The 16,694-nt window shown below is 43.8% G+C and overlaps 1 protein-coding gene across 1 annotated transcript; it reads right to left on the minus strand.

The window, feature by feature from the left end:
• Nucleotides 1-4,497: 4,497 nt before the first annotated feature.
• NFU1 (NFU1 iron-sulfur cluster scaffold) lies at nucleotides 4,498-16,694 on the minus strand. The gene is made up of 8 exons (XM_061478952.1): nucleotides 16,589-16,694; nucleotides 14,703-14,809; nucleotides 11,890-12,025; nucleotides 9,779-9,845; nucleotides 8,864-8,978; nucleotides 7,907-7,970; nucleotides 5,495-5,669; nucleotides 4,498-4,719 (listed from the first exon to the last, which is right to left on the minus strand). Exons 1-8 carry the CDS (start codon nucleotides 16,633-16,635, stop codon nucleotides 4,672-4,674), a joined length of 759 nt encoding a protein of 252 aa, XP_061334936.1. The 5' UTR covers nucleotides 16,636-16,694; the 3' UTR covers nucleotides 4,498-4,671.

The following is a 16,694-nucleotide window of genomic DNA, read 5'->3' on the forward strand; positions in this document are numbered from 1 at the left end:
CCCTCCTTCCTTCGGCGGAGGGGTCCAGGGCGCAAGCCCGCAGCCCGGCCCGCTATTGGGCATCGCTGCCCGCCCCGCCCCGGTCTCGGCCCGGCCCCCGGGACGTGGCAGCCGGACCTGCGGCCCCGTACGGGCGGAGGAGGCAGCGCTGTGCCCCGTTAACACCGCCCAGGAGCGGTACCGACAGCGGTTACCCCCAGCCCAGGCTCCGGTGGGGAGCAACCACTGGGCTCCTGCACCCCAACTCCCCCCTGGGCTGTTCCAATCAGTTTCTACTCCAACTGTGCTATAGCAGCAAGGACCCGGAAAATACAGAAACCATCGAGATGAGTCTGCAAAGCAAACGGGGATGGGCGTGTTTGACAAAGGACAGGCTCACCGGCTTGGTTGTGCTATGGGCAATCGCCACGGTCCAACAGTGATGGGAAAACTAGCTAAAAGCCTAAGGCTATAAATGAGGGCAATCCCTTCGGAAAAATGCTGTTTGCTCAAATTTGACTTCAGAAAAACGGTGTTGACTTTGACTTAAGAAAAATGCTGTTCACTTAACTTTATCTTGACGCTATAAAAGCCAACAGATAACCAAGGGAGGGAGCTGAGAGCCTTGTGGCAGCGGAAACTGGTCTCCCACATGAGAGGGAAACTACTAATCCACAGAAAGGGGATCACCAGAAATACACACAACATACTCTGGCACAGAAATACCTCTTCCTCTGCACTGGCTGCTGTTCCAGTTCTCTTTGTTACCCATCTACCAGGCACACCCAAGGCTCCTGCTGGTTCATTCCTGTATCAGGGTTTCTATGCAGCAGCTCCTGTTCATCACTTCTTACCACGACCAGAACATCTACCTAACATAAACTACAGCATTAGCATAAGGCAAATGGAAAGGTTCTGACCCTACTTCTAAACAAGGGGTGCCCAGACCTGAGGGAGCACGGACAGGCCAGCCAAACACTCCCAAAACACACAGTTCACATCAGCAAACACCAAACCTCAGCGGTTAAACCTATGCTATACTTGATGCTATAGAAAGGAATGCCTCAAACTGAAGCTCACCCATCCACACGCACTGATCTGGTGCGGATGCCACAGAAGCTTACACACACAGATATTTAGCTCCATGTGTTTACTCTGGAAGTGTCCATTGCTTATTTTTCCCCTATAAAAAGCCAGTATTTATCCCCTCCATAAGGTGCTACTTCATTCTGAGGTCTGCTGCGCACACAATACATGGTGTTACTAGCACATGTAGTTCACACAGATGTAGATGTGACACTTGGTACCAATGGAGAAAGGTGAAAATTCTCTCTCACATGTAAGCCTTTTAAAATGAACAAAAAGGGAAGAGGAGTCATGGTTGGGGAAGAAAAATAAACACCCATTTCCTTCAATATAACTCATATAAATAGAATTTCTGGATGAACTCCTGCATTTTAGACAGACTGCAGACGATCACCTCAGAGGAGGATGTTTTGCAACCCCTGATACACCACACTGTGCAGATTAACATCAGGGAACATGAGCAATTCCCAAGTTGGAAGTACCTGTTCCAAAGCTGCTGTCAGCGAAGGCTGGGGCTGTGGGTGCTTCACTCCGTGCACTACAGCATCACAAGTGTCTTACAGACACACAGGCTAAATCCTCCCTCCTAGGAGCATGGAATGAGTCACTTCCTGACAAAAAGCACATGTCCACCTGCAAACAGTTTCAAGATGATGAGTTTAGATAGCTGTCATCATCTCTTCCTGTAAGAGAGAGTGCTAGAACATCGCTCCGGAGACAGGAGTGGATTTGCTCTGTCCCACAGGAGTGAAAACAAACAGGCTGAATGGCTGACTGCAGTCTTGCACTCATCTAAGCCACAGCAAAAATACCAAGGTTCTTTTTCTTCCCCCCCTTTAAAACCCACCAGAGTCATTTCAGGCAGTCATTACTATTTTAAATGTTCTGACTGCATTTTATAGAATTTCCCCCTGCTGACCTGAGTGTTAAAGTACAGCTAAAAAGCCCTTTCTGTGTTAGGGCTGCAAGAACATCATGCTATACGCCCGTCTGCAGACACCTAAGCTAAACCACTGCACAGTCTTTCCAATATTCCCATTTGCCTTGGTGTCTGTGAATGGGGAAGGTGTTTTGGGAGACCAGAGGAGACAGGACACCTCTCCCTAGCAGGGCTTCTTTCCATGACAAAGCTGTTCCAGAGCTTAGGAGGTGGACACAGAAACTCCTCTTGATTGAGGATGATTCATACTGTGCTACTGCAGTATGAGAGTTTATGGTTTGCAGCATTAGAGCATGGTTAACATGCTGTGAATACAGCTGGGTTTTGGTTTGTTCCCCAGGTGAGAACTGGGACTTAAGCCCCTCCGTCTGCTTTCCTTTACCCAGACTTGGAGCATTTCCCCATTGCTTTATGCTGCAGAAATAAAACTGCTGCCCTTAAGAGCTTACTTTAGATGACAGAACAGAGAAGAGGATAGGATGTGAGTATTACGTGCTTTTCTGTCCGCAACAGAGCTTGAGAACACACAGGATATATGCTGGACATGGAAGCTCTTCAGTCTCAAGATCACAAGATGCTTAATCTTCAGCCTCATTACACACAAGCTTAATCTGGTCCTATCTGTACAAATCAAAACCCCATTAAAAACAAGACTGGAAATACAACAGTGGCAGAACTGGATCCTTACTGTACCTGGAGGAGATTAGTACTGCTTAATTAGAGAATACAGACAACATCTTTAAGAGAGATGTTTTATTTAACACACAAACCAGCTACTTTGCTGTTTAAGTTTTGGCTTTGATAATGCATTAAATCGACAAATTGGGCCTCAAAAGCTCTATTTTTGAGAAACCAGAAACATTACACGCTGTTCTATGATTTGCTGACAAAGAAAAACGTGGCAATAATGTTTGCACAAGTTCTCTTTTGGGTAGTCTGAGCCTGCCTGGAGGGGAATTTTGTCATCTATATACTTGCAGGATCAGGCACTGCATTACTTCGTAACAGGGTAAAGAAAACACAGTGATTTCAAACCCCTTTTGAAATCATCAGTGGGTCATTTCAATGACAGCAGGTTATCACTCCCCAGGAAAGCTGCAGAAATATTTTGCTAAAGTATTTATTTTCAAGTTTTGAACCAGTAATATGAAGTTTATGGTGAGATATAAGGAAGAAGTTCTTCCCTGTGAGGGTGCTGAGGCGCTGGCACAGGGTGCCCAGAGAAGCTGTGGCTGCCCCATCCCTGGCAGTGTTCAAGGCCAGGTTGGACACAGGGGCTCGGAGCAACCTGCTCTAGAGGAAGGTGTCCCTGCCTGTGGCAGAGGGTTGGAACCAGATGATCTTTAGGCTCTTTCCAATCTGAACCATTCCATGCTTCTATGAAGTTTATGGCTAGCATAAGCTGATCTGCACATTACAGAAAAGTTTCTCCACTGACAAACCGACCCCAATTAGGGACTCGGTGGAATTAGACTGGCAAGGAGTGAAAGAGGGGGACATCCTGGGAGCTTGCACACAAGGAATATGACTGTAACCAGAAGCCACATAACAACTGCAAACTCAGCTCAACTGTGGCAGCAGAGAGGAGTACTTCCACAGCAAAGCAGCTGGTAAAGCCAGGCACCAGGAAGAAATTAAGTCCTACACATTCAAGTAAACAGAGGTATTTGCAAAGCCCGATTTACGTATTTTCCATTGCAGAACAATAAATACTTCTCATCCCATGGTCTCTAAAAGCAGAACGTGTTTTGCTGTGCCACGTCTTCACTTGCTCAGCCAGGGCAGCCAAGTTACACACATGTTGCACTCTCTGGCACAGCAGAAGGAGCAAACAGGATACGGCATAGGTAAACACAGTCATTTTCTTTGCTAGCCTACAAATGTAATTTGTGCCCTTAAGCACCACACATTCATCTTGATGCTGGAGCATTACGTTAAGAAACCATCTTTTGCAAGCTTAAACAGACCACTAATGGTGGCTGAACAATTTTACTGCTAAATAAGCTAATTAGTCTCTCCACTTACTAAACCTGATAAGGATCTCAATCTTCTAACATTTACTTTAAAAGATAAAATTTTTATAACAAAACACATTTTGTCTGCCTGTTGCTATTTGCACAGGGGTAGCAAGTGAGTAGGTAACTTTCCACAAGTGATGGCAACATCGCATCCTCTAGAACAAACACTTGAGGTTTTGGGTTACTTTTCACACACACAAAAATCCTATGGAAAGCTTTTTAGTAAGACTGGTTCAAATGAACATTCCTGAATTCCCCAGTTACAGAGCAAGGGCAGACAGCCCTGGTGAGCCCCATAAGGAGGTTTGGGGGAATAAACATGTAATATTTCTATTGCACAAAAAAAAAGTCAGACAAGAAACTTTACTTTGGCCTTTCAGTCTTGATTTTTATATGAAAGAACATAGGAAAGACACATCATTTTTAAAGCCCATCATTTCTTGCTTAAGACATAGTACAAAGTAGAGCAAAAGGTTTCTTTTTTGAACGCAGGGCTTTTAATAACTTAGTGGACAAATTGCTTAAACTGAGGATACATTTTCACAGATATAAGAGTGAAACAGAAGGCAAATTTGGTTGTTCCTCAGCACAAGGATAGTTTACGTACACCAAGAGGTAACTACGTATTTGGCCACAGAGGATGCCAGCTCACGTAGAATTTGCTTCTTTCTCCACGTCATCATCGTCGTCAACAACCTGAAATCAGATCCAGAAGTAGTTTAGTTAAATAGCTTAAACTCTCAGTCCTGTCAGACTGCAAAGAATTTATTACACTAAATCCTTGCTGGACGCAAGGGGAACAGCAGTTATTCTACACCACAGAATGACAATGGTCACGTGAAGAAGGTAAGAAACACTGGCTATCAATAACACCGGGAGGAAATGTGGCTAAAGATTAATTCCAGAAGGAATGATGTAAAAGGAGCTGGTGAAGTTATTCCAGAGGCCACCAGAACAATCACTACAGGGTATCAGATTTTTCATGAGAAAGCAAAAGACTCTTCAGTCTTCCCTTATAGGAAAGAACTTGTTCCTTATATCTAACCTGAACTTCCCCTGTTTCAGTCTGAACCCATCACCCCTTGTCCTATCCCTACAGTCCCTGATGAAGAGTCCCTCCCCATCATCCTTGTAGCCCCCTTCAGACACTGGAAGCTGCTCTGAGGTCTCCACACAGCTTCTCTTCTCCAGGCTGAACAGCCCCAATGTTCTCAGCCTGTCTTCCTATGGGAGGTGCTCCAGCCTCTGATCATCCTCATGGCCTCCTCTGGACTTGCTCCAAGAAGTCCCCAGCACATATTGGTGCTCGGGGCTGCACAGGACAATGCAGAGTTCTGTATCTTTAGCTAAGATACAGCTTCTGACTGGGAAAAACTGCATCTAAAAATCCCCTACTTTTGCTTAAATGCTGGAAAGGGACAAAGACCTTTTCCATTTGAAAGCACACAGCTATTACCTCTGACCAACCCACCTGTTCCACGCCTTCTACTTCAGGGATGTAGAACTGGAGCATGTTCTGTATCCCGTTCTTGAGGGTGATGATGGAACTGGGACAGCTGGTACATGAACCCTGCAACTTCAGCTGCACAATCCCATCCTCAAAGCCTTTATAAATAACATCACCACCATCTTCTTGCACTGTCGGCCTGGTGGAACACGATACTCAATTTAAAGCAAGTATAGCTGAAGTATGTTTCCTTCCAGAAATCTGTAGTAAAGCTAAATTTAATACACACAAAGAACTGCCAAGACATAGTAACTATAGCCCTTTTTCTCTGAAACCACCCGATTCAATGTCCAACAACTCATACTTTGCTGGACCCTCACTACTGTTTTACCACAAAACATTAAGCAAAACATATTGGCAGCAGCATACAAAGGAATCACTGAAATTCTAAGGCTGAGGGCAAGCACCTCAGAGTTGAGCTTGATTCATATATCTGCAAAGACATATGGGTTTGCCTTAAGGCCCTCCCCACACATAACGCTGACTGCCTCATTTATGTGCCAAATACAACAGGGGTGTGTCCTACCACACCATGTATGTGCATCTGTTACCTGAGCAGGGACAGTGATAAGAAGTCCTTAAATGCTTCCATAAATAAATCCACCATTCACCAGAGTTTACACAGGACAGGAAAAAGCTCCAACTAGGAAAGCTTAATCCTGCTGGCAGGTGAAGAAACCAGCATCTGAGAATACATCCCAGTATTCTGCAGCAAGGGCTCCTTTTGCAAGCCACAAATGCCCAGCACTGTAACTGTAGTCTCACAGGAACATTTCTCCAGACCAAGCTAAAACCATCAGGTTACTCTAACAGAAGCTCTTTATGCTGCTTTTCAAAGTCACTCTTTGAGAGCTACACTCCTAAGAGAATAATCTATACATCTACACATTTATTAACAACTCACCATAGAAATTATCTCCATTCCAGAAAGCCAAAAACTAAAAATACCTTTCAGAGCTATATTCCCTCCATCCTGCACTTTCTGACAACTTCTTTGCACATATTATTGATCAACTAAATAATAAATGCTTTGTGTGTACCACTGGTGTATACATAGCTTCTGTAAACTATCCTGCTCTCGAGTGAAGTAAGAGACACTACTGCTAATGCTCTCATCAACAGCTTCTTGGTCCATTGAGGGGACAGGCAGAAGGAAGTGAAAGAAAAAGGTGGGGAAAAGCAGAAATTTGGGCACAAATTCTGTGACCTTATGAAAGAGGAAATCCAGGCCTAACACAGAATCATAGAATAGTTAGGGTTGGAAAGGACATATCTGAGGGAGCTTAACCAACCACATACCCAGCAGGAGCAGGGCCTCCTGGATGAGGCTTTAATAAGACAGTATAAAGTATTTATATGACATATATAAAGCTTTATGCGACGGTATACTTGGGATACATGTTTCAACACTTGGTACGTATGTTTGGGAAAAGAGCTCCAGCTTATTCCTGCTTTTCTCCTCTCTCCTTGCAGGAACATTAACCAATACCATGTGTCAGCTGTGGGACAACCACGTTTTGACATTCATAGCACTTTAAAGGCAGCAGAATTAAATAAAAAGCCCAAGTTTGCCATAAATTCTGGAAAAATGAAAACTGAATTCCACGATTTTGACGCACATAAAACTTGCTGTCTCCTGTAATTTGTGTGCTGGGGAAGAAGTCACCAACAAGTATCAACATGAGAAACATCAGACATTTTCCCCTGCATCTAAAATGTCAAGCTGCTTACTCCTTTCAGTTCACTTTGGAAGGCAATTAATGAGCATAAAAACACCCTTCGGGTACACATCATGATCCACGGCCCCCATGAGACTTCATTAGTTACCACCAGTCTCTAAATTCAAGACATGTTAAAACACAAACTAAACTGCAACAGAATGCATGGACAAAAATCCACTGAAGCCCAGACAGTAAAGGAAAACCACTTGTAAATTCTCCTTTAGAGTACTATACAAGAATACAAACTAGTTTGGAATACTTGGAAGGGAAGGACATGTACAATTAAGACAGAGACTAATACAACAGAGGAAAACAAATACCCTAATAGCAAAGACTGTGCTGTTTTCACTGTTTAAAAGTAAGACAGGTTAAACCAATGGACCTGCTCAAATGCATTACAGAGGGTAAGGCTATACACTGCTCTAAAGTCACTGAGCAATAAGGACTCTGTTCCACACACAGTTTGCTTAAACAGGGAAACTAGACAGAAAGCTTCCAACCAGAGGAAACAGCACTCTCAACTCTGGCACGTTGCACTTTAACTGGATACTGGACCATGAAATCACAAATACCCGGAGAAAAACACATTGCTGCCTAAATAAATCCAATCCCCAAGACTAATTCACTCCATCTCGCAGTAATGTTCCCAGTTTACCTTATTCTTGTATCCAGCAGTTCTTTAATCATCAGTACAACTTCATCATCATCTTCTGATGCACCTTGGGAAAGGCAAAAAGTGCAAATCAGAACTTGGAGAGAATTCTGATGATTACTAATACTGTATATCCATAATGGCAGAACGGGAGAGCATAAAACCCATCACTGAGGTGACTGAAACCAAAAGGTGTATGTCTCAATTTAGAGCAGCTTCTTCTGCATTGTCCTTATTTACATCCCAGGCCTCCACCAACAAAACCCAGTATCAGTTCAGAGTTCTCAGCAGGCAAAGGCCTTAACAGACAAGTAGCCCCACCTTTTAAAGGAAGTAACAACTAACATTCAGTAAGGATTAACGGATCAAGGCAGGGCCCTCAAAAGGTTTTAGCACCAAGAAAACAAAGCAGGAGAAGAATTATGACCATGTCTGGCTTTAGCAGTTCCGGATGCCATTTTGAGCTCAGTGTTAGTCTCACAGAAGCATTTTTAGGACAAATTTTCCAAATAAAACAAAGCCTATGTGCATACTGAAATTCAATCCAGACATAAGAGAGGAACTCAATAGCCATAACCTTCCTTAAAACACTGGGAAAATTGCTTAAGTTGTTAAGTTGCAAATGAGAAAATAAATAGCAAAATACTGCCCCTGAGCTAAATATTAAGTTAGTTTCAGTTCCTTTCATTATGGTTTGGAAAAGACTTCTTACAATTTCTTGTTCATTTGAGAACATAAACCTACCATTAGGCTTGGGCACTCTTTTTGATTTAAGGAGGGAAATAAAACCCTTTGTAGATGCTCATACAAGAAGGGTCTGCCACAAAACCCCCCAGCTTTCTAAAGCCTCAAAAGTATTTCACACACAGGAAGTGTATATGAGGAACAAGCAGAGGCTCTTCTGGATAAACTAAAAACATAAACTAAACCCAATCCCTCTTCCTGAGGAGTTTGATTTACCTGTATCTGCCCTAGGTGCCTCGTCAGTGACTACAGGTAAGCCAGAGGCAAAGAAATCCATTATAGTTGCATAAATATCTGGTTTGAGTAAGTTCCAATCCAGGTCTTCACTATCCTGTGAGAATCAGGTGAAGAAAGAAAGAAAGAGTAAAACCAGAGTATCATCCTCCTAATACCAAATTAGGCAGAGATTCTTCTTATGTTAAAGATATCATGGGTTCTCACACTCAATGCATGGATTTGATTTCATAGTTTTGTCAGGTCCAGGTATAGCTTTGCCAAAAAAGTCCAGTAAGACTCAACTTACAATGGTCAATAGAAAGGTTTCCAACAAGTGCTATCAGAGCATTAACTGAAGAGGTGAAACTCTCCTAAATACATTATTTAACACATATTTCTACCCAACCATTTCAGAGACTTGAGATTGTCTGGTCCCATTTCGAGCCAAATTAACATTCCCTGACTTAGCCTGTGCTCTTCCCACAGTGAGAGGATACCTGCAGGGTTACTGCCACCACCTTATCTCTGTTGACATGAGCTCCACACCTTGTGCAAACACAGTGAGCACTGAATCCATCCCCATCATGCAGCCATTCACTTGGAAGCCTTCTGGAGGTCAACCAGTCCCAATTCCGGTTTGACACAGAGCCAGCTTCCAAGCTACCATGTTGCACAGGGCCTCATGCTGACCATTTCCAAGATCAAGGAAACCTAATCCAGTGCTCATACACACTTTATCACGTTTTTTTTGCCTTTATACTAAAGGCAATTCCCTTTATGCTGCTTGTGAACATGGCCTCTGATGCTTTCATGACACACACCCAGGAGTCTCACTGGATCTTCCCTATGGCCATTTATTAAGACAGCTGGACCTCAGCTCATCTTTCAGCACATCCAAACCTCTGCTCTGCTTACCTTGGTGATCGTGATGAAGTCTGGTCCAAAGAAAACACTTTTAACTCCTTCAATTCTGAATAACTGTCTGTTAAGAAAACAGAAACCCAAACCAACACACATTTCAGCAAACTCCAGAAGATTTATTTAATGTCAGAGAAAAAACGTTCTAGAATATACCTCTAGACAAAAACAAGCACTAAAGCCAGAGCCATTAGGAGAAACAGTTACTTCACCTACAGCTTAGTAAGAGCCAGGAAATCCTGCTGTGAACCAGGGTATGGAGTAAGACTGAACACATCTCTTACAGGATCTGTGTTACTCTCTCAACAGTTCTTTGAAGGCAAAATCATATTCTGTATAAAAAGCTGTTTGTTCAGCATCAAACCCTGTAGGTACCTACTGTTTCAGAGAGGACTAGTGCAAATATAAGGAATGGTCCTGAGACTAAAGTTATTCAAAGTAACTGAGCTCAAAAAAAGCTCCCTTCAATTCTGTTGCCATTAAATAAAAGGATTAGTGCCAAGCAGTCCACAAGGCTTTAACACCCAACTCACTTTGTGAGCAGTCTTCAACAGTTTTAGTCATTCAGTTAGTAAAGGCTTAAGATTCATATTCAATTGCTTCAGAGGGCCCCATACAGCATCCAGCAACCAGGTCATAAATTAGCACACAGCCAAAGCAACTCAAGAGCTTACAGGGGAGGCAAGAGCAGATGTTTGACAATGAAGTGCAAAAAGCAGAATGAGAATGCAAAAGCCAATTTCCACAAATGGTTAAGTAAACCCCAACAAATCCATCCACAAAATAAAGAAATGATGCTACTCCTGAAAAGGCATTTTTGTAACTCTGTGTGTGTGTGAAATCAAAAATGCAATGAAGGAATTGGAAATCTCATCACAAAGGTATGTGCGATGAAAAGAGATTTCACAATAGCCATCTGAAAGCATTTCTACACACGAAACAGTTACACGTGCTCTGGGCTTTTACATCACTAAATCAACTGCATTTTAAGTTACTCAAACAATGACATTATGCAAGTGCACCATATCACCCTGGATCAACCAAAATGATACTCCCCCCCTTCATCCCCTTCAGGAAGCTTTTAATACTTCTTTGGAAAATGAATATCCCCTATTAAAATAAATGAGTATTCCATTTATAAAAAACATAATCTGGGGTTTAAGGATATAGACAGTTTTTTCCCCATTAACCTGCACGATACACATAACCAAGCTGCTTTGCCAGGGTACACATTCTACCACATACATCCTCTTTAATGAAAATGCTTATCTGCAGGTACATGACAACAAAAAGCTCCTTTCTGACAGTCGACAGCACCCTGCAGCCTGATGTACTTTGGTATTATCACACCCTACAGCTTCAGCATCCCGTCAACACATGACGTCCTCACAACCCTTTCACACTGTATTTCTTTAATTAGCAGAGCTTGGCTCATAAAGATCCTGTTTGCACAAACAACTCTACGAGAGTTGGAATCATCAGAGCTGCGTGTTTGATAACTCTACAGTTCCTGGAGAGTGCCATGTGAAACAGCTTCTACTTTTGCATATAATTCTTCCAGCATATAAAGATGACTTAAACTGGGATCTCCAGAGGTAACCTACTGCAGCACCTCTGGGTCTCAGGCTCAAACTGAAGCCCTTCCACCCATATAATGGATAAGGGCTCTTTTCAGAGGCAAATGTGAAAGCAATGATACAAAAGGGATGATTCCAAGTATTTCCAGAGAGACTTGTGAGGGTCTGTTTCCCAACTGTGAGAAGTTGCATGATTTCCAAGTAACTACTTGAATTAAGAGTGTTCTGATGGGAATGATTTGTGAACACAGGGCCAGAGGTCTCACTGTTCAAGAATGCTGATTTATGATACCACTCAACCCAGTTACATGAACTACAGCATGATGATAGAGAAATGGGGAGTACAGACACAAGAGAAGGACTCCTTTAGCAACAACAATCCTCCCAGCTTTAAATTTATGCACAAGGAAAGCAGCATTGAAAACTGAAATCCAACCAAGCTGCTCCTGAGTATAAGGAGCAGAATGAGCTTAAAAACATCAGTTGTCACCACACAGCCCATAGTGACCCCCCCCCCCAGTTTAATAATACCTTGCTAAAGGTGAGCAAAATGCTGCAGCTGGATTGGAAAACTCCATAGTCCTTGACCCCAGCACTTCCTTCCCAGGAATAAACTTCAAACTGTTTGGATTCGGTGTGTCCTGAGTTTGAATAAACATCCCTCTTACTGGAAATTAAAGCAAACAAACAAAACAAAAAACAGAAAGAAGAAAAACAGTGTAATCAAACCTAAGTAGCTTCAATGAAGTCTTCAGCAAGACAAACTGAGGGAGATGGCTGTGCTATAGCAAACAGCAGCAGTGATAGTTTAAAGCACAATGCAGTGGGTCCCACAAAAGCTTTCAGACACAAAGACTGATAAACACAAGAACATCATCTCATGGCAAACAAGATGATAAATGGAAGCTTGTCTTTGCTCCTTTTGCTAGCTTTTTATTTACTAAAAGCCATCCTACTGCAACAGCAGGAAGCCAGTCCCATCCTCCCTTCCTACTGAAGGCCAAGAGACACAAACTTCACATCTGTTGTGTTCACGTTTCTTAATTTTATGATGCTCAAATCATAAAGCAGCATTATCTTTCAGCATTATCATTCCCTCTTGAAAGCATAGTCAGTTTTATAAACCCTCTCTTGAAGATACACAGGATTTATGGGGTTTGGGCTTCACCTCATTTTTCAGCACCATAAAAAAGAAAACCAAGCGCAACAACAGTTACAGTGAACCACCCCTGCCTATACTTTCCACAGTGAAAAACTACTCTAAGCGGTCAGTTATCCTCCAGAAGCTGAACTGACCAAACAACTCAACATAAAATTACTTACAATTCACTGGCAAAGATGTTTAAAAGATCCATTTTTACTGAAGTTCCTTTTGTGGAGTGGGTATGTCATTGCAACAGCTGAATGTAAATAACCTGGTCTTGACTAAAAGTTAATACTCTACATTTAATGGTCTACATTTAATAGTGTATTTTCCTGCAGATGTGTCCACTCAGCATATTCCTAATGTCCCACTGAAGCTGAGCACCAGTTAGGGACAGTCTCTTGACTTCTTTCTAGTTCTCCCCCTTCCTAACTCTCCCTGCACATCAAAGAACAAAAGATATACAAACATTCAGGGAATAAAAATGCATTTTAAGCCAAAAAATCTCTAGGAACTAATATCTATAAACAAACACTAGTTGAGAAACAAACTCAACTCAAAACCCATGCAACAGGGACTTAGAGCAGCAAAAAGAGCTGACATTTTGCTCGTGACTCTTTAGTATTAGATGACAAATGACACTACTTATAGATTGCCAAATTGTTACTGTATATGTCTGTCATGGTAACAACCCATTTGACTTCAACATGCACAGTGGCAAAGCACACACACACACACACACACATTTTCTAGCAGAGATGTTCTTAGTTTTAACATGGAAAGAATAATCCCAATGGAGCAAGCAACCAGTCAGCTTTATCCACAGGGATGGAAGAAGTACTCACCTTCCAAACCGAGCTGGCATCCAAAATCACATCCAGTGTTAACAGTGTAGTTTGTTAATGACCAACAATGGGGGATTTGGATGGTGTAAACTGAGTACAGTGCTCAGTTTTTGAAAGCAATGGGTCACATTATTCACCTACCATCTCTAACACCCTGAAACACAAATGGCTGCTAAAAGGTATCTGTGTGGGGGGCCTCTGTATTTAGAAGTGACTTCTGCAGTTGAGGATCTGCCTTCCTAAGACCAGGTTTTTCAATCATGAACCAACCTGGAATCAAGCTCTGTGCACAGCTGTGAAAATAACTCATTTGGAATTTATTATTGCACACTTGGTAACTGTCTGCATTTACATCAAACATCTACAGTGCTTCCTTCAACCCTCTGTGGAACACTCAGTGCCTGCCCGTGCATGCGCCTAGAGCATCAGCCTAGCATCAGCTCAAGGTAAGAGGAAGATACCAGAGGCCACTGTTAGGATACTTGCAGAAGCAGGTAAAATACTACATCTGCTTGTCAGAGTCTGCCTGTTGAGTAAAACCGCAAGAGGAAAAATGGTGCTGGGGCTGATAAGACAGGACTTGTCTGCAACCAAAACCAGAAAGAACCTTCTGCCTGAGCAGACTCATTTGAATTAGATTTCCACTTGTGACTAATGCCACGCAACAGCACCTGCAGAACATGTCTCAGGCTCTTCCTACTGCAACATTAGCGATCGGTTGCTAAATCTCTCAGGCAGGTGCAAACCCAGTGTTTTTTCTGCATGGCAAATTTCAGACTACTGTTAATTTTTCTGAGCATCAGAGCCTATCCCCAAAACTGGCAGGACCAGCAAAGTCAATCTGAAACACTGCTTTTTCAGGGTAATACCAGGTTGCAGGCAATCTTAGTGAAGCATGCCTAGACAGGGGGAAATGAAAACAAGAGAGTACTGCAGGTTTAGGAATGAAAAGCTTTGCCCCCATCCTTGCCAGGTTCTAGCTGGACAGCCAGCAGTTTTATCTGGCAGAGCTCAGGAGCTGAAGCTGGACAGAAGGCAACACAAAGTCTTTGACAACAGATACACTTACACTAAGAAATTAAATTAAGAAGGGCAGCAAAGCCCAAATAACATTTTGCACTAACAAAGCCCCTCGTAAGCCTTGGCAGCTGAATGACATAGAACAAACATGCATAATCCAGCACAAAGTGAGCCGTCCAAACCTCTCCAAGCTCCAAATGCACTAAAACTGCATTAAAAACCACGTAGGAAATGTGACACCACTCGGCTTTCAGAAGGAATAACAAACTGTCATTTACTGCCACAAGACACAAAGCCACAGTACATTCATCTCTTCATTTTTAACTAGTATTTACCTGCATTATGCCACACTGCAGGTGGAAGAAAGGGTTTCTTCTGCACAAGCTGGTGGAAACACTGTTGAGGTGTCAAATTGTGATCTTTCACCATCATACGACAGAACCTAGAGGAAAAGAATTTTACTATCAATCCCCAAATTGCACCACCTCACAGAGAGAGTGCTTCGCATTGCTTCTCTCCTGGATAATGCAGCAGGCTGGATCACAAGAGACACAGCTCCCAGGTTTTAGCCACCCAAAACATTAACCTAGACTCCTTCAGTCACTAAAGCCAGGCAAATCACCTCACTTACTTGTGACAGAAGAGGATAAACATCCTAAAGAAACCCTCTGTCATCTTCTTGACAGTAGCCAGTGCCTAGAAACGTAGCTTGGACTAAACACCTGATTTTCAGAAGACTACAGACAGCTGAGATGAATCCAGCCTCAAGCACCTGAGGCTAAATCAAGGCTGGAATTCAATCCTATACTCTGTGGGTTTAGCTGGTCAAAGATAAGGGTCTCCTATGGGACTCTCAGAAGCTACAGGACAAGCTAAAGAGCTAATGCAATGGCTACCCTTACACTAACAACTGACATAAGAAAAACATAGCAGGACACTTGGATAAGAAATAAAACCCCTCTTAGCTACTCACACCAAGGCATACCTCACCCCTGTCCACCTCTATGCACTTCCTCCCTTGGAGGAATAAAGAAACTCAGTACATTCCTGTACAAGTATTGCTCCAGAATTAAACCAGACCAGTGAAAAAGAGGCCCTGCTCCATGCTGGCCATTAGCAGCCAAAACAGGAGTGGCGTCATCTGCTCAGATAGGGTTAAAAGGGGGAAGAGCAGAGAGGAAAAGAACTGTAAGAGAAAAAGGAAGGTGGAGTGATGGAGTAACAGGCCTAACTGTCAGCATTAAGGTATCTCAGAGCTAAGTGACAATCAGAAATGAACCAAAATCCACCTCGTTTCACAGATACCACATACTGAGGACTCATTACTTCTGGTTTCTCTCCTCCTTTTGGAATACAGGGGAGGGAAAGCAGGTAAACTAAACACATTAGAGTAACAGGGGCTGGTAAGAGAGGCAGCAAGCACAAGCACAACACCAGGTCCAGACTGCTCAAACATGGGAACAGGAGGAAAGCTGTCAGGAATGCACCTCTTTAGTGTGAGTGAAGGCACATGAACCCAGAAGAGGTCTGAATCATGTTATCTGCTTACTTTTGTGGTCTTGAGCAGGTAGAGAGGCCACAATGGGAAGCGAGGAAGGGCCCCCAAGTTCTCCTTTCCCCCTTAGGTTTGGGGAATAAACACGATTCCGTTTCACACCAGATGTGCCCACAACAATGCTGCCCTTTGATTTTCCCCTTATTACAGTCTCTAGCACTTGTGGTGAGGGGGAATTTCCCCTTACTCCTTGGCCCTAAGGACACGTACACGAAGGGGGAGGCCACTGCCCCTCACTGCATGATCCTATGGGGGCGAATGACTCCCTGCAGCACGGTCCTGAGCCCTGTGAGGGGAATTCCACTCCATTACTCACACCTTTGTGCGTAGGAGCCCAGCAGTCCCTCAGGGGAAGGCCCTCAGCACCTGCGTGGCGGGGGGGGGGGGAAATTAACCCCTCGCTGTTAGAATGGTGTTGAGAGAAGAAACAGACTCCCCGTCTGTAACGAGGGCAGGGAGGAAATAACCTCACCCTCGTCCGCCCTGCCGCGGCGCGGAAGGGACGCGGAAGAGCCAACGCGGCCTGCGGGCTCGCGGTGCCGCTCGCTGCGACGCGGCCGCCCCGAGCCGTGTGGGGAGAGGAGCGAGAGGGGACCCCATCGAGGATGGGAAGGGGGGGATAAACCCGGGTTTCCTCCTCCGGGCTGGGGCAGCGCGGTCACCTACCGGGAGCCCAGCCCCGCAGCCGCGCCGAGCCACCGCGCGGCCGCCATCTTGGCTCTCCTCAGCGCCGCTCCCGCCTGCCCTGAGGCGCGGCGGCGGCCCCTGGCGG

The sequence above is a fragment of the Pezoporus flaviventris genome, unplaced genomic scaffold (genome assembly GCF_033815535.1).
Source record: "Pezoporus flaviventris isolate CSIRO_AGI_PZ_B2104156 unplaced genomic scaffold, CSIRO_AGI_Pfla_v1 ptg000138l, whole genome shotgun sequence".
Lineage (NCBI taxonomy): Eukaryota > Metazoa > Chordata > Aves > Psittaciformes > Psittacidae > Pezoporus > Pezoporus flaviventris.

What these genes read in the sequence shown, in the direction of transcription:
- NFU1 (XM_061478952.1), bottom strand. Translation starts at nt 16,635, where the DNA reads ATGGCGGCCGCGCGGTGGCTCGGCGCGGCTGCGGGGCTGGGCTCCCG. An exon ending in GCTGCGGGGCTGGGCTCCCG is followed by an intron (nt 14,810 to 16,588) that starts GTAGGTGACCGC and finishes CTTTTCCTCTAG; the next exon opens with GTTCTGTCGTATGATGGTGA. An exon ending in ACTTCATCACGATCACCAAG is followed by an intron (nt 8,979 to 9,778) that starts GTAAGCAGAGCA and finishes TGATTCTCACAG; the next exon opens with GATAGTGAAGACCTGGATTG.